The 18,086-nt window shown below is 37.5% G+C and overlaps 1 protein-coding gene across 18 annotated transcripts in view; it reads right to left on the bottom strand.

The window, feature by feature from the left end:
• Positions 1–18,086, bottom strand: part of SCEL (sciellin) — a 320,878-nt gene that overhangs the window by 44,945 nt on the left and 257,847 nt on the right. For 16 of the 18 annotated variants that reach the window (XM_045054657.1, XM_019828151.3, XM_019828143.2 and 13 more), the window contains 10 exons: positions 17,065–17,145; positions 14,601–14,666; positions 11,944–12,003; positions 7,899–7,943; positions 6,281–6,340; positions 5,919–5,978; positions 5,220–5,279; positions 2,594–2,653; positions 1,589–1,648; positions 571–630 (listed from right to left, as the gene is read on the bottom strand). In XM_045054657.1, the coding sequence (XP_044910592.1) occupies positions 571–630; positions 1,589–1,648; positions 2,594–2,653; positions 5,220–5,279; positions 5,919–5,978; positions 6,281–6,340; positions 7,899–7,943; positions 11,944–12,003; positions 14,601–14,666; positions 17,065–17,145 (612 nt within the window). The remainder of the gene's footprint in view (positions 1–570; positions 631–1,588; positions 1,649–2,593; positions 2,654–5,219; positions 5,280–5,918; positions 5,979–6,280; positions 6,341–7,898; positions 7,944–11,943; positions 12,004–14,600; positions 14,667–17,064; positions 17,146–18,086) is intronic. The other 2 variants (XM_019828162.2, XM_019828184.3) reach the window with 2 other exon arrangements.

Genomic DNA, 18,086 nt, shown 5'->3' with positions numbered 1-18,086 from the left:
GAAGCTAAACCATCAGCTCTCCTGATTCTTAGGCATTTGGGTTTGGACTGGAACTATAAATCACTGGCTCTTCTAGGTATCCAGATTGCCAACTACAGAGCTTGGGACTTTTCAGCTTCCATAAGAGCATGAGCCAATTCCTTATCCTATTGTTTCTGTTTCTCTGGAGAACCCCCTTGAGTACACATAAATACTCTTATACCCACACACTTATACATACACACTACTTATATACACACAAATACATTTATACACACACATGCAGTACTTACACATACACACACATACACACTTAAACATACACACATACACACACAGAAAGGAATCATTTAACTCAATAAAGTCAAATTCCCATTTAATTTTGCAAAATCTGCCAGATAGTAAACTTTACCCATAAATTAAATGCAAAAGATCACTTCTGACTATCACTTGTATAAAACTGCTTAATATGATTTGTTTGGGGAAAAAGAGAGCTTGGTTTGAATTTCAATGCAGTCTCCTGACAAGCAGTCAGGATTCCGATGTGCTTATAAATGCCAAAGGAAGGGGAGGAAGTTTTACATGTCTTACCTCTTGATATTTTTATTTGTTTCAGGATTTGCTTTAATAAATCCATTGAAGTCTTGTTTTCTTTGAACAAAGAAATGAATTTTAATGCATGTTATTAAGTAAAACACTAGTCAAGTGAACAATGATTGGAGAAGTCATATAAGTCAGATAAAGTCCTAGACTGGATCAAGACAGGATATAGATTTCTACTCAACAAATCAGATATAATTGCTTATTCTGGTTTTAAATAATGAGAACAATATCAATAATAATATTTTAAAAGTTATAAGGAGAAGAATATATGTCTTCCTATAAACTGAACCATTTCCCCAATGAAAGCCATTTAAGATATAATTAGGTTATGATGAGTTACAAAGAGCAAAAAAAAAAAAAAAACAATACGTCACATGGTAGGAAAATGAATGAATCATTTCTCAGGGGTACACATGTGACCCTCATGGAAGAGCATTGACATTGAACGATATCAAAAGGGGATGACTTGAACGCAAAAGGATGACAGTGCACAGGGATGGCAGAGGATGGCAGAGGTGATGGGACTCAGTGCTGCTGCCATGTTGACAGAGCCCTGAAGAGGGGAAACCGTGGTGGAATTTCCAGTGGATACACCTGCCAGTCCCTCCCCTGGGTTGCCTTCAGAGACCATATCATCCTTAGAGAAGTTGATTTACAAGGGTTTTAGTCAAGCCTCCACTTTGGCTTTGCTATTTTGGAGATCTACCTTGAAAACGTTGTTAAGACCATGCTTCCTTTGGATACAAAGAAACAATTCAGTAATGCATCCATAAACTAAATCAAAGCCCTAAAATCTGGGATAAAGGGCAACTTAGTATCAAAAATTAGGACGGTTCTTCAAAAATTAAGTAATTTTATTAGGAACAAGAAGGGAAGGTCATGGGGCCCACTGCTACTGTCTCACTCCATGCTAATAAAATATGGTTATGAAGCTAAAATGCAAAATCATTTTATCATAAGATTGTCACTTACAGAAATCAAACTTAAAGACACTAATAATTCTTACCCAGTGGCATTTTCCCTTCCTTTGGGATTCACTTTGATAACATTATCCAGGTCTTTACCTCTTTAAAAAAAACATTTAGATCAGTTTCCAAGAATTCCCACAGTATTCTATATAACTAAGTATTCCATATTATTGGATGATTAATTGAAAACTTTTGGAGAAAATTATTATACAAGTATTAAATTCATTTTATTATGAAAATTCCCTATCAATAATATAGTTAAGTTAATCTCTGGGATTTTATATTGACCAAATATAGATTTAGATAGAATCCATTGCAGACCCTCCAAAGTGAAAATCAGGGTGGTAGGGATCAGACACAGAAGACAGAGGGAAAACTCAAAGATGTGACCCCTTCAGTGACACTGAGAAGATCACACAGTGAAATTTGGGGGAAATCAACCAAGATTCAGAAATCAAAACAGGTCTCATCCTCTCCTAGTCTTATCTGTCCTGGCATTCACTTTGATAATCATTTGGAGATCTTGGCTTCTCTGGGGGGAAGAAAAACACATGAAAATTTTGTGTCACTTAGGTTATGTTCAATTTTCTCTGATATCTGTATAAATGAGTGTCCCGGAAAGCGTATCAGATATTTCCAGGCCAAATGACCTAAAAAACTTGGATGTAATTATCCTTAGCTGATCTTTATTAACTCCCACAGCAGCACTTAGTTTAAATCAGTTTAGAAAAGCTTCCTAGCATACCTCTCACTTTGCAATTTTGTCCTTTATATTTCTTAAATACAAAACTTGGCTCATGTTTTGTTTAAGAAAGTATAGAATAAGAGATTATGTAGCACATTTCCTGTACTTAGTTCAGTATAACTCAAACATGTGGTCCTATGGAAACAGCATTCGTCATATTCCTTTGCTTACTCTCTGATTGGCTTAAAGTACAACACTTCATCTGTGACAGAGGAAAGCATAACACTCCCACTTCAAATGACCTATGAAAAGCTAACTTGAAAAAAGAGAGCCCCAGCAAAGTAGGAGCTGCACTTACCCTTTCTCATTTTTTTCAGTCCCCTGATTAACTTTAATAAGACTTCCAAGGCCTTGGTTTCTTCATAACATTGGAGCAGGGAGGAAGGCAGAGCAAGAGAGAGGAGAGAGAGGAATTCAGTCTCTTGTGGCAACAGAAGATTTCTCACAATAGGAATAAGATGTTATCAGTACCTAAAGCCTCAGAAGTTTTTAGAACTGTTTAATGCAAGTGGCTCTTCTCATGCAAAATGCTGAAGAGATATGGTAACTTTTCCAATAGTAAGGTCCCAGTCATTACTGTTATGATTAAATCATTCTAACGGGGAATAATTTTTAATAAAACAATAAACATTCCTGCCATTTAGAACTGAGTTGTTGTGTTGATCATTTATGCAATGTTACAATTTTCAGATTACTTTTATTACTATATATCATAGCCCTAGCGCCCAGTTTCAGTATAAGGAAGAGATCTGGATTCAAAGTCTAGTTCTGATTTTAACAAGATTGCAACCCTGTTATTTCACTTTTCTGCACCAAGTTCCCTCACTATAAGTAAAGGAATTAGACTATGCTATCTGCAGGTCTTTTTTTTTACTCTAATATTTTATTCTTCATATTCTCAAAAGACCTAATGGTCAAAGAGCCTGACCTGTGGGTTGAAGCCAAGTGACTGCAAGCTCTTTATTTTTTATTTTTAAAGTAAACTAAATGTTTTTAATTGAAATAGAGTTGACACACAATGTTTACAATAGTTGCAGGTGTACAACATAGTGATTTGACAACTCTATACATGATACAATGCTCACAAGTGCAGCTACCATCCGTCACTATACAATATGCTATTACAATACCATTGACCATATTCCCTACACCATACCTTTTATCCTCATGACTTACTCATTCCATAACTGAAAGCCTGTATCTCCCACTCTCCTTCACCTATTTTTCCCATCCCCCCACTACGCTCCCCTCTGGCAACCATCAGTTCAAGTATTTATGTATTTATGTATTCTCTGTATTTATGTGCCTATTTCTGCTTTTTCTTTGTTTTTTAGGTTTCACATATAAGTAAAATAATATGGTATTTATCTTTCTCTGTCTGACTTATTTTACTTAGCATAACTCCCTCTAGGTCCATCCACGTTGTCTCAAATGGCAAGATCTCATTTGTTTTTATGGCTAAGTAATATTCCAGTGTGTGTGTGTGTGTGTGTGTGTGTGTGTGTGTGTGTGTGTACACTACATTTTCTTTACCATTAAATCATTTTAAAAGCAAAAGTTCCCTTCAGGTCTCAGTTTGTGCTTTCTTTTTCCTTTGAGGGAGGACTGGTGGGAAGCTAACTTTAATATATTTGTTGATATATTGCTTTCTCTAAACATGAAAATCATTCAGATCAGGGGTGGAAATGAGACAGTCAACATTTTAAATCTAAACCCTTTGGGCGCCCTGGGTGGCTCAGTCTGTTAAGCATCCGGCTTCTGCTCAGGTCGTGATCTCACAGTTTATGGGTTCAAGCCCTGCATTGGGCTCTGTGCTGACAACTCAGAGCTTGGAGCCTGCTTCAGATTCTGTTTCCCTCTCTATCTGCCCCTCCCTGCACTCTCTCTCTCTCTCTCTCGAAAATAAACACTAAAAAAAATTAAGAAACAAAAAAGAGAAATAAATAAATAAATAAATAAATAAATAAATAAATAAATCTAAACCCTTTGAAGATTTAGACATGTCATTTTTAGTAAAAAGTGCCCAGGTCTCAAGTACCCTTGGAAAAGTAGAAATAACTCTATGATGTCTCCAGTGCTTCATATAAATTGACTACAAACAATAATAAACCTTTTCCATGCAAATCGCTTAAAGCTATTAGGGGATATCAAAGTTAATCCCTCTAAATCCCCCCAATTGTCCAGGTGTTTTCCTTTGCTATTTTCATCTGTCTCTGATTTCACCGTGATAAGACTATTGGCATTTTAGTTTCTTTCAGTGTAAGAAAGAAGGCAGGGAGGAAGGGCGGGAAGAAGGAAAAATAAGGAAGGATGGATTCTCCAGGTCAGTGAGCTCAGTCATTCCTGCATCAAAAAGCCAGTTCCTATCAGTTATCCCACATTATAAATCACATCTCTTTTCTTCTCTTTACCAGCCCGGAAATGATTTACTTGAGATGCTCATCCTAATTTTCTTATTTTCCACCACTTTCGTGGACCCTTCCCAATTTCATTTTTTTAAATATCGGAAATCACATCTTTTCCTATACAGCTCATATAACCATTCGCAGAGAATTGACTGTTTTCCCATTTCATCTGTTCTTCATGTGAAAAAAAAATACCCGTAATAATACTTGTACATTTACATTATAATAATAGATTGCTAATAAGGATTCTGTATCTGTGAAGTTCTTACTGCCAACCCTTTTCATCATACAGACTTCAAGTGTTCTACATCAGAGAGGCCTCAGCATGTATTTGCCAAGATTGACTTGGAAAGCTAGAATACCATTCTGTGCACAGACTGGCACAGAGAGATGGCTTTAACAGATAATCGAGACAATAGAAATAATTATCATGTTAGGAAGGTAAATCTAAGAACTAACCATGTTCAAGGTAAACATCCAGTCTGGGGGAAAGACAGTAAAGATCTCATAAATTCTTACCTTTCATCATTCTTGACTCTTGCGGGATTTTCTTTAATAAAACTGTCAAGGGTTCGGTTTCTTTTCACATAAAAAATAGTATCATAATGTAAGTCAATTTTCTAGTACATCAGTATCAGTGTAGAACTATAAATTTACCTCTTAAATGCTATCAGTGCAGTTACTAATCATTCCCTAACCCTTTTTATAATATAAAATAAGTAAAAGCAGGACTCTTGATCTTGAGATATTTATAAATATATCCATGATATACATATGAAGTGACTCAACCAAGATTCCAACTGAAAAGTGCCTTAGAACATCATAAAGACTTCAGTGATGAGAGGCTGTGCTCCCAGCATCAAAACATCTTATAGTAAATATGTTTATTTCATAAGCCAGTCCACTAGTTGTAACAGCCAGCTAGAGTTTTTTTTTTCATTTTTAGATACAAAAGGGAACTTGGAGATCATCTAGGTCATGCCCTTCATCTTGGGAGGAGGACACAGTGGTTCCAGAGGTTAAGTGACTTGCCCAGGGTCATCCAGACGGATGTTGGTGGCAGAGCCACCACCAAGATATCCACCCATCTCCTCACCCCCATCCAGGGAGGGCCTGTTCCACCAGCCTGCCTTGTCTTGAGCCAGAGGCTGAACCCAGGATGGTATATAGTCTAGGACTCAATCAAAGAGGCCTGTAAGAGTCTCAGTCAAATCTTACCCTTTGTCATCTTTGTCTGTTCGGGTACTCATAAAAATGAGATTTTCAAGGCTCTTGGCTCTGTAAACACAAAGAAACTCCAGTAAAAAAGACTACATATTGAAATAAAATTTTGTGGTATCTTAAAAGGTCGGATACCATAAACATTCTTCACGAATTGCTCATTTACTCTTATTGAATGGAAGAGCAGAAATCCTTCTGGGCAATTATGTCTGAGCTTAATGTACAATACAGAGAGCACTACCCCATCTGCTAGTACATTTCCATGCCAGAGGATACAACTCCCTTCCAGCTAATGTCTGAAAGAACACAGCAAGGAATCTGGGAGACCATATTTTCAGGTTAGGGACAGCTGCACTTACCTTTTCTCTGTTTGATCTGCCTTAGGATTTGCTCTGAAGAGACCGTCAAGACCTTGATTTCTTTAAATGTATTAATAAAAAACCTTGTCAGTGGTAATAATACATACTTAACTCTAAAGAAATATAGACCAGTTTATATTTCTATATAGAGGTCAGTTATAGACAGGAAATAGTAGCTGGTTGCAAACGATGAGTCACAATTCTTGAAACTGGTTTGTTCCAAATAGGTATTTTCAAAGACTCAAAATTTAAATTGCAGTGGACCTTAGGGAAAAATAAGATAGAAGATACAAACTGGGGATCCACACATAGTAGATCCATGACATGTTGTTTGGATTCAGAGCATTTTGTTTAAAAAAAATTTTTTTTTAATGTTTATTGATTTTTGAAGGAGAGAGAGACAGAGTGTGAGTGGGGGAGGGGAAGAGAGAGAGGAAGACACAGAATCCGAAGCAGGCTCCAGGCTCTGAGCTGTCAGCACAGCGAGATCATGACCTGAGCCGAAGTCGGAAGCTCAACCAACTGAGCCACCCAGGCACCCCAAGAGCGTTTTTTTTTTAATTTTTTTTTCAACATTTATTTATTTTTGGGACAGAGAGAGACAGAGCATGAACGGGGGAGGGGCAGAGAGAGAGGGAGACACAGAATCGGAAACAGGCTCCAGGCTCTGAGCCATTAGCCCAGAGCCTGACGCAGGGCTCGAACTCACGGACCGCGAGATCGTGACCTGGTTGAAGTCAGACGCCCAACCGACTGCGCCACCCAGGCGCCCCGCAGAGCGTTTTGTTTTTAATGTGAGCCAGTGTTTACAAAGATGGCCATGACACATTGAAACCTGGATTTTCAAGATATCCTGAGAATGGTCTGCAACACTGGGCCTGTCAGCAGCTGAGAAACAGCTGGAGTCTTTGGACAGGGCATTGCCCTATGTTTCATACAGTCAGGTCCCTTCTGCCCTGGGAGCCCATGGAGTCTGTGATCCTTGATCTAATACCCTCTCTCTTTGTAAATGAAAAAAAAACTTAAATGAGTTGTTGATAGTCAATCATAAGATCATATTGTCAGAACAGGGTATGAAAACCACATCTCTCTGATCAATGAGCTCCTTTGACATTTGCCTAGTTTCTCTTTTTCTCTGATTCCTACCCATTTAGTATGTTGGTGGGCAAAGGAACAGAGAGATAGCAAAAACTGCACTCACTTCCAACACAAACCTCAATTATTATAATTTCTAAAGTGAGCAATTATAAATGATTTAAAATTAAGGAGATAAAGTTAACTAAGATAATAAGTGGCTTTTGTAAAGCATAAAACTGAAAGCACTGAGTGACCAAACTAAACGCTGCCTGCATACTAATATTTCAGGAAGAGAACTGTGGTTTTATATAACTGCCTCACTAAACAGAGTATGAAAATCAAAGACACCTTAATATTAGTCTCTTTAGATTGAAATAGCCTTTCATTGGTAGTGACGCCTGCAAGCTTTTTATTCAAGATTTGTAGGCCACTTTTAATTAGCCCCATATGTGGGTCCTTGTGCTCAAATACTAAAGAGACATAAGAAGTCACAATATGCAACTCAGTAATAGAACAAAAATTGGATGTTTTCAAATCTTACCTATTCAAGCTTTTGTTCATTTTGATGATATTATCCAATTCTTCACTTTTGGAAGAAAAACCAAAACAAAAAAAATCTCACATCAGTAAAAGCCTGTTCAGAGTCAAAGGGCCGGTCCACCTTAAACCCCTGTTTTGGTTAGTTCTCTGGAATACAACACAGGCCCCACCTTTTTCCTCTATGAAAATCTTGTTTATCCTTAAGGCTCTTTCAAATACCTTTCTCCAAGACATATTTCCCAGGCCTCCAAAGGAATAGAGTCCTCTACATTTTTGGAAACTTTGCTGCATTTTGTTTTTGTTCATCTCCTTTATGACACTTAGACTACTATATTTTGTAATGTAACAACTGCACACTTGTCTCATGATAATGTTCCTGCTCCTACATCTCTCTCTCTTTCACACACACACACACACACACACACACACACACACACGCTCCACTTAAAATTTAGTACTGTATTTTACAGTGGATTCTCTTCAGTCTTTAATACCGTGTCCTTTATACAATAAATACTTAATACAGGTTTTCGACTGAATCGACAAATATATGTACATTGACTAGTTACAGATTCTATACATTTGCATAATGTACCTGCACAAAGTAGCTATCGGAAAACACCTGTTCATCCGTAAGTCTGGCTGCTTTCTTGAATTGTGCTCCTATCTCATTTCAAGTCCACTAAATTTGCTGTCTTGTTTCTGCTTTTGAGAACTGCAACTTTCTGGCTGTTTCTTGAGGAACAAACAACCTGTTTAAGCTAAGCCCCTGGGTTCTAGAATATCCCTTAGAGCCACCTGAGCTCAGGTCTTTCCCCCAGGAAGGCAGCCTCAGTGGGTTTCTTGTTCCTGTTTGCTCCTCACAGCATGGTTTCTCTTCAATATTTCTGTCACCACTTTGCCTCCATTTCTCTTGCCTTCCAGTTTTAGATCACAAATCATGGTTTTTCCTTCTTCTTGCTCTAGAATCACACATTTTCCACACTTTCTCAATGTTCCTCTTGAGTCATCACTGGTACCGACCAGGAAACCATGAGGCCAAATAACTCAGTAGTTACATACTCAGGGTCCCATGTCAGGGGTACCTGGATCCCAATCCAGGATTCACCACTTACTGGTTGGTGACTCTGGGTGTGTTACCTAATCTGTTGTTGCCTCAATTTTTCCATCTGTCCAACAATACTAATTGTACCCACCTGAGAAAAGAATCAATGAGCTAATGAGTATAAAGTTGGTAGCATGCTGTCTGGCAAGCCATAAACTTTCAATTAATTTTGGCCATTATAACAAACAGTTCCCAGTCTATTAAATTTTTCATTAAATAAATGCTTGCTATATTTATTTTTTAAACAGCTTTTAGAGACATCAAGACTTTGGCTCAGGCTAGAGAAGTATAGTTCTGAGTCATTCGTGTGCTTTGAAGGTGCCTGGCACCACGCACTGCCAGAATAGCCACTGGGCAAGTCCTCTCAGTGACCCTAAAACATGTTACATTAGCAGCCATCACATAAATGAAACTTTTCAAACAATGTTACATATTCAGTGGTAGGATTGAAGGCTGAGGATAAATACTGAAATATAAAAGTTGCTGACCCTGACAAGAATTAATTAACATTCTATCCCTGACACAGTGCCCCACTGTTGTTTCTTGCTTGAAATCCCACCTTCTACCTCTGAGGGTATGACTCTCTCCATATCTCCCAGGATAAGAACAAACCTAAGAATCCTATAAAATTGTAGCCCCAGACCTTTCTGGCTAATGTGAGTCACAACAATGTGATTATCAGAATCTGGGGTTGCTCACGTTTATCACAAAAAAAAAAATTGGCATAAATCATGAGAAGACAATCTGTGGCAAATTAAATAAAATGGAGATAATATTCTGAAGAAAGAAGTTGGGCTTTTAAAGTGACCTTACATTGATAAAAGCTTTGAATATTAAATTTCACCATTGCATGTGCAAGAAATTAAATGCTCTTAATCAGATAGGAGTGACAGTCCACTTCACGAAGGAATATCACAAAGAGCAGCTCAGGTGAATGAAGCTACTTCTAGTCCCTACAGATGGCCCATAGTAATGGTCCTTGGGTATGTCAATCCAACAGACATTCCCCTTGGAGGAATGCTGCCAGAGCAGTAACTTCTCCCTGCAAAGAACACATCTTTCTGTGGATTTCGTGCATCGTGCCTAGGGAGAGGGGACAAGACTGACAGTAGTTCCCAGTGTTTCTCTTTGTGCCAAACCATAACTTCCCTTCAGCATCACTCACATATCTCCCTCTCAAACATCCCCACCACTCACCAAAACACTGTCCAATCTCTCTTAAAAACAAAATATGACCTCATAAAAGTAAAGTAAATAGAATTAGAGATCTAGGCACTCAGACAAGAGAAGGTGGAAGTGAAACATTCAGGATACTTTCTGGAGTCCCCACCTGGATTCAGAGCTCCAATTAGTTTTGTGCACAGAAGAGCAATGTGTCACCTCTGTTTCTTCTCTTCAGTTCTTTTGACTGAGACCATGGTCCCCAATCACACTCAGCATTGCATTGCTGAATTCCACCAAGCAATGAGAATTTTTGTAGGCATGGCATTTAAAATATGGAATTTTTATACTCCAGGTCTCCCACTTTTCATTCATTATTTACCATAATCTATTATATAAGTACCTACATCGCACGAAAGATTCCTGTTAGACACTGCAAATGACTTACGGTGAATAAAACAAAACATCTGCTCTGAGAAACTGAAGAGATGACAGAGAGGGTGAGATGCTGACATAGATACCATGAAACAACATCAATTATGATTAGTTGTTATAACACATAAATAGGGGGTTCAAATAGCTTAGATAAATAGAAGTCACTGGAATGATCTCACTGGATCATTCTGTGAAGACTTCACAGAAGAAGTGATATCTGATCTAGATCTTGAAAAATACGTAGGACTTGGATGGATTGATATGGTGGCCTTGAGGCCGGGAAAGGCTGCTATGTAGGTGGGATGGCATAAACAAAGGCACAATGTCTGGAAACTGCAGAAAGAAAGTGGTTTAATTTGCTATTTCCTGTAGGGTAAATGTGAGGGCAAAGTCAGAAATAACTCTGGAACATTAGGTTGGAGTCAGGTTAGCAAAGGTTATATGTAATTGAACGGGCAAGGGGGAGCCAGTGAAGTAGTTGTTCAAGCAGAATTTTAAGAAGTGGCAGTGATGGTTTAGGGGAGAAGAGACTGAGGGAATGTAAGTAAATCTGGGTAGCTACTCTAACTTATTTATTTATTTTTTTTGGGGGACAGAGAGAGACAGAGCATGAACGGGGGAGGGGCAGAGAGAGAGGGAGACACAGAATCGGAAACAGGCTCCAGGCTCTGAGCCATCAGCCCAGAGCCCGACGCGGGGCTCGAACTCACGGACCACGAGATCGTGACCTGGCTGAAGTCGGACGTTTAACCGACTGCGCCACCCAGGCACCCCAGCTACTCTAACTTATGATGGTGCCCATGAAGGTTTGAACTGGGGTGAGGCCATGTGAGCATGAAGAGAATTTTAGACATTTAATGCATATATGCGTGACACTACATTAAGGGGAAAGACATGGAAGAATGAAGAATGATTCCAGAAAGGTGAGCTTGGCTGAAGGAAAGAACAGAAAGAAGTCAGGAAATAGTGCATTTGGGAAGGAAGGTAAATATGGCCTAGGACACTCTAAATGAGGGTGCTGGGAAGGCAGAGAAGTTAAGATCTGAGCCAGCAACATAAATACAGGACGAGGACTTGGAACAAGGTCAAAACCACAGACAGCAGAGGTGACAATGATGAGTACAATCACCAAAAGACAAAGCAGGAGAAGAAAAGTATCCATAAATGTCAGTGTTGCCCATTTTTCAGGGACACTTACTTAGAGAGACAGACTCTTTCTTCTTTTAAATTATATAAATAGCGTTGGAATTTTGTTTATATTTGGAACTTTTAAAGGAACCGGTTAAGCCTTTTTTGAAACATTAAAAAAAAAGAAAAACATAAGCTCAAAGCTCTGAGCTCTTACCCCCTGTTAGTTTTCTGAAGTGAAGTGGCCACTTTGACTATGTTCTCGAGATCCTGACTCCTTCAAATGATCAAAAATAAACACAAGTCAATGACAGTAGAGCTATATTTGAAGTAGCTAGAAATTCTTATGTTTTCAGTAAACAATAGTCCATGTGTTCAGGAGTTACTGACTTTAACTGCATAATGAAATTGTTCTATCATACCAGCTCATGATATAGGGCTGATATGATAGATATCATACACACACACACACACACACACACACACACACACACACAAAACACCAGTCATTTCACTGGACATTGGCTCTGGCATCTAATGCTCACTGAAATAACTACAGTGTCTCCTCAACACATTGGCTTCTCCCACATTTCCTTTAAAAAAGGAAATGGAAAAGAAAGTATGGTTAACTGCACAAGTGAACACAGAAGTGTGTTCAGAGGTTTTTCAACTACAGCCAAAGAGCATTAAGCAACATGTCCAGATGATTAATTAGTCCTTCACATGCAGTCAAAGTATCTGTCTTCTTAGGCTTCCAAAGGGAAAGAAAGTATATTTTAAACTATAGGGTAGGAGGAATCACCTGACACATAGAGTATTTGAATCCACACTGGTGTCCCTAGATCATAAAAAGATCATAAAAAGGGAAAATGCCTACTGGTGTCCCTGTATTTAAGATTTTCAAGACAGTGTTTTATAGAAGGTTAATAGGGTTCTATGAAGAAAGAATTTTGCAGTCAAGTAAATTTGGGAAATATAACCAACTTTCAGAGATTCGGAATAAGTGTAAACACATTAAAATTTCTGAGAAGTCCTGTGGTAGAGAACTGTTTAATTGTGTCTCCTAAATGTGTTGGCCATTAAACCCTTCTTTCACAGAACATGCATTGACGTCTTGTGTACATGGGACACAGCTTGGGCAATGCTGAGATACAGTTATATTTAAGTTACTAAGTGGAAGGAAAAGGTGATTCTCCCCAAAGGTAAGGTATCCATGTGATGTATGTTTCAAACTGGGACTCTTCTGAGAGTCAAGGGAGATAATAATAAAAAAAAGTAGGTAAGTTTTGAACTTTGAAACATTGGTTGTCACAATGGATAAGATGGTAAACTTACTATTATGTTTTTTACCATAATAAAAAAAATGGTCTATCATATTGATAAGTCGATAAAATAGCATCATTCAGAACTAATTTCAAAAATAGTGTTTTTTCTAAAAAATAAAAATATAAAAACAATATAACCACAATAAATACTAAACTAGATGGGATGTGCAGGACAAGAGGCATAAATCAGGACTGTCATGGGGAAACCTTACCCAAAGATCAATACAATTTGTGAGTCTTTTCCTGGTGATATGAGTGGAGCTGGATATGGCCTTATTTTGCAGCCAATACTAGCAAAGCCTTTGCAGAACTAGTTCAGTCAAATGACTATATTTCCACCTATTCATTTAAACAACACAACTAGGGGCACCTGGGTGGCCTAGTTGGTTAAGCTTCTGACACTTGGTTTCGGCTCAGGTCATGATCTCCCAGTCTGTGTTCAAGCCCTGCATTGGGATCTGTGCTGACAGTGCCTACTGGGGAATCTCTCTCCCTCTCTCTCTCTGCCTCTCCCTCCTCCTTCCCTCTCTCACTCCCTTTCTCTCAAAAATAAATAAGTCAACTTAAAAAACTAAACATCTGGGAATGCAAGCTGGTACAGCCACTCTGGAAAACAGTATGGAGCGTCCTCAAAAAACTAAAAATAGAACTACCCTACAACCCAGCAATTGCACTACTAGGCATTTATCCAAGGGATATAGATGTGCTATTTTGAAGGGACACATGCACCCCCATGTTTACAGCAGCACTATCAACAGTGGCCAAAGTATGGAAAGAGCCCAAATGTCCATCCATGGATTAATGGATAAAGAAGATGTGGTATATATATACAATGGAGTATTACTTGGCAATCAAAAAGAATGAAATCTTGCCATTTGCAATTACGTGGATGGAACTGGAGGGTATTATGCTAAGTGAAATTAGTCAGAGAAAGACAAAAATCATAGGACTTAACTCATATGAGGACTTTAAGAGACAAAACAGATGAACATAAGGGAAGGGAAACAAAAATAATATAAAAACAGGGAGGGGGACACAACAGAAGAGACTCTTAAATATGGAGAACAAAAACAGAGGGTTACTGGAGGGGTGGTGGGAGGGGGGATGGGCTAAATGGGTAAGGGGCACTAAGGAATCTACTCCTGAAATCATTGTTGCACTATATGCTAACTAATTTGGATGTAAATTTTAAAAAATAAAAAATTAATTTAAATAAATAAATAAATAAACATCAATACAACTATATCACAGACCTTGGGACAAGTGCTGGGAATAGAGAGGTGTTTTCCTTTCTTAAGGGGTTTGATTTTATTCTGTTATCATGTTGAGACAACTTTGGTTGTTTCCCTAATGTAAAGCTTGGGATAGAAAAAAAAAAGAATAAAATTCTGTAGGTGCATATAAAAATATTTATTAACCACTATCTCAAAGCCAGCTGGAAAACCGATTTTGTCTATTTTATTATTAATTGCCTTGTACTTTAAGTATGCTAATAAAGCAAACTTCATCATTTCTACAATTACATAGATAGAGATAGAGATCATTGTACCTTATATTTCTTTCAGCAGATCTGTTGGCTTCTGTATATACACCTGGTTTAGGTGGACATATCTGCCTATATTTTCAAAGTTAAAGATAATGTCTGTTAGATAAGAAAACACTTCTCTATTAAATATAAATTTTTAAGAAAACATTTATGTTCAAAAATATCACAGTGTGTTGGAGCAATAGCTACTTGAGATAACAAACTTTATCTTACTCTTTTGTTTGGCTAGAACTCAACCATTTCCTATATGAAAATCTGGGGTCCAATATAATACTTTTGCAATTTAGCCTGTCTCCTTTAATACATTTTTAACCACTAGATATATCCAGAAATATCTGTTCTAAATATGTTTATGTTCATTTTATTTTAGTCTCCAATCATCAATAAAGCATTTTCATACTTATCTCTTAAGAATCGTTTTTATTGTTAGGCAGCAAAGGAATGATTTTTTTTTCTTAAAGACTTACCTCATTTGAATACGATCGAGAAATATATTTGCTCAGATAAGATAGGAAATATTTTAAATTTCCAACAAGCCCACCACATTGAGAATGATCACATTGAGTTGATAGAATAAAAGCTTATGAAGTCAGGTTCTGTCACAAAATATGATACAAGGTTTTTCTCTGTTATTTTCCTAAGTATCTGATTGACCTATTTAAACATTCTTGCTTGTTCTCAAGAAGCTATATTCAACTATTTTTTGTACTCCTGAGGACATGTGTTAATTACATAGGAAACACTTCCCTTTCATATTCTTTCATTAAAATCATCTTGCTGTGATTAAAGTAATGAGGGTTTAAAACATGCAAGTTGTCCTAATTTTATTTTTAAGATCATTGGGAGAAGAAAGAAATTAAAGTAGTAAAAATGGATTAGACCAATTCCCGTGAAATTTAGATTTTTTTGAATCTATACAAGCTCACTGTTCTAGAGTTGCTGATTTTAGATTAGAATTTAGATAGTACTAAAGGCAATTTATTTAAGGTCCCGTAAAAAAAATCTTATTCAAATTCAGATTTAATTGGTCAATACTATAAAAGGAAAAATAATGTAAGTTAGAAAGCTTAAGAAGTTGTTTTAAGAGTATAATTATAACCATTGCACAAATAAAAAGTTATAAATGGTCTATATTTTTAATTAATTCAATGAAGAGGTATTCTCCTGGCTCATTAAAAGGGAAAAAATTATCTTCTCATCTTAAGGACAAAATTTCAACGATCTTGTGAAGTTTCACTGAACAGAGAAATTCAGACATAGTTTTTTAACTCAATAGGCTGAACACCTAATGCTACTTAGCCCTGCTGCCCAGTCAGCATTTTCTATCTGAAGTTACCCGCTTTCTGAAGAATAGTTCTAGAATTTTCTTTCATGTTGTCAACAAAAATCACCATCAAAATGCAAAAATACAAAAGAATCAAAGGCAGGCAATCAAGTGGATCTAATGTAGTCGGTCTTCAGTGAAATAACATTTTTTTTAAATCTCACAATAATAACGGAAATGTGCAATGCACATCTTAAAAAACAGCCTGAGACTTTTAAACAGTTTAACATAAACACGTGGGAAAACTTTCAGATCTCTGAATTTGTTTGTAAGTATTAATTATAGACTGTCAGAGATTCAAAATGGAAAAGCAAGTCTGTTTTTGTTTTTTTTATTTGGAGACAGGTTAATCAGAACATTTTTTTTTTAATTTTTTTTTCAACGTTTATTTATTTTTGGGACAGAGAGAGACAGAGCATGAACGGGGGAGGGGCAGAGAGAGAGGGAGGGAGACACAGAATCGGAAACAGGCTCCAGGCTCTGAGCCATCAGCCCAGAGCCTGACGCGGGGCTCGAACTCACGGACCGCGAGATCGTGACCTGGCTGAAGTCGGACGCTTAACCGACTGCGCCACCCAGGCGCCCCCAGAACATTTTTAAAAATGTAATTGGTTTGAAATAAATTGCAAATTCCTTAGCTAACATAAGACTAAGGAGCTACCCAAAAGTATTTCTAACATAAGGGAGAGCTCGAGTAGAAACACAAAGTTGAAGAACATCTTTTATCAGAAAATGTAGCTTTTAATGGGAAACTTAACTAGGAGTAAATATAAACTGTATGTATAGATAATACATATATATTATATTTATATATGTTTTCAGTAAAACAACATATGTATAGTTTCTGTGTATTTATATATGTCATTATATATGTATTTATATATGTATTCATGTATAATACTTCAGCTTCTATCTTGAAAATGTATTTCGATAAGATGGGAAATGGCCGTAAGCATTCAAAGGCAAACATAAATACATATTTGTGTTGGCAAATAGAAAACTAGAAAAGCGTTACAAGTGCTTCTTCAGTGAATGTGTGCACAAAACATACCCATGCTTTGCACAAAACAAGTCACAATTCATTTGCTTTCATTTCTATAACTGCTTCTTTTGGCCAAGAAATTCTGGAATGCCAGGTCTCACCTATTCTCCCGTCTCTGCTGGTTAGGAGATGAAACAGGAGAAATGGGCTTTGGAGGTATTGGAGGGCGAACAGTTGGTTCCCTTTAAAACAGAAAACAGCAGTTCATTTCACCATGGAAACATTGCAAATTTTAGCATCTATTAACCAAATGTACTTATTGCCTATATGGAAATAGCTTGTGCATCTTACAACTGCCTTACCCCCCTGGCATGGGGTAGATGAAAGGCCAGAATCTAGACCGCGCTAAACTTTAGAGGAGTCAAATATTTAAATTACAGGCATTTTAAAAGTTCATTTAATCAGATTTTTGGAAACCTCATCCTGTTTTATTATAGTTTGAAATATAATGTCCTTTTAAAAGCTTAATATTTCCTAGACTATCTAGCTCAAGTTGTGGCATTTTGGGTCAACAGCCCATGAGTGTAATAAATCGTTCTTGGGCATTAACATATAATCTTCTTTAGGAATTATGTCAACCATCAGGCTGCTATGGAAACAGCAAGAAAGGTTTTCAGTTTTACAGACATCAAGATAAAGTTGACTCAAAGCTCTTAACTAAATCTGGTTTAAATATTGGCAGCACAGGCCAGTTTGCTGCTAGCAAAGCATACATATGCTGTCAGCCTAAACTTTCCAACCCAGAGCCAAGGCGGCTTCTGAGCCAGCATGATTCGATGACCCAGGAATTGCAGACAGGCAAGTATGTACATATTTTGGATGGAGTCAGCACCTTACCCAGGGCATGTCACCCCCCAACCCCCACCACTACCACTCCAGTAGCTCCCTATTATCCTCAAGATCAATTCCATACCTAGTAAAAGTACCCTTGTGACCCAGACTCCAGGTACCCCTCTGGCTTCTGTAGCATGCTAGGTGAGCATGTAGGCTCTGGAGTCCAGCTGTCTGAACTGCCTGCTGTATGATAATGGGCTAACTTGATTCCATCTCTTCATCTATAATAACCCTTCTCATAAGGTTGCTGGGGTGTTGTCAGGGCTGAATGAGATCATGCTTTTATTTA

This window comes from Felis catus, chromosome A1 (genome assembly GCF_018350175.1).
Source record: "Felis catus isolate Fca126 chromosome A1, F.catus_Fca126_mat1.0, whole genome shotgun sequence".
Taxonomy (NCBI): Eukaryota; Metazoa; Chordata; class Mammalia; order Carnivora; family Felidae; genus Felis; species Felis catus.
This window is presented reverse-complemented; position numbering and strand designations above follow the sequence as displayed.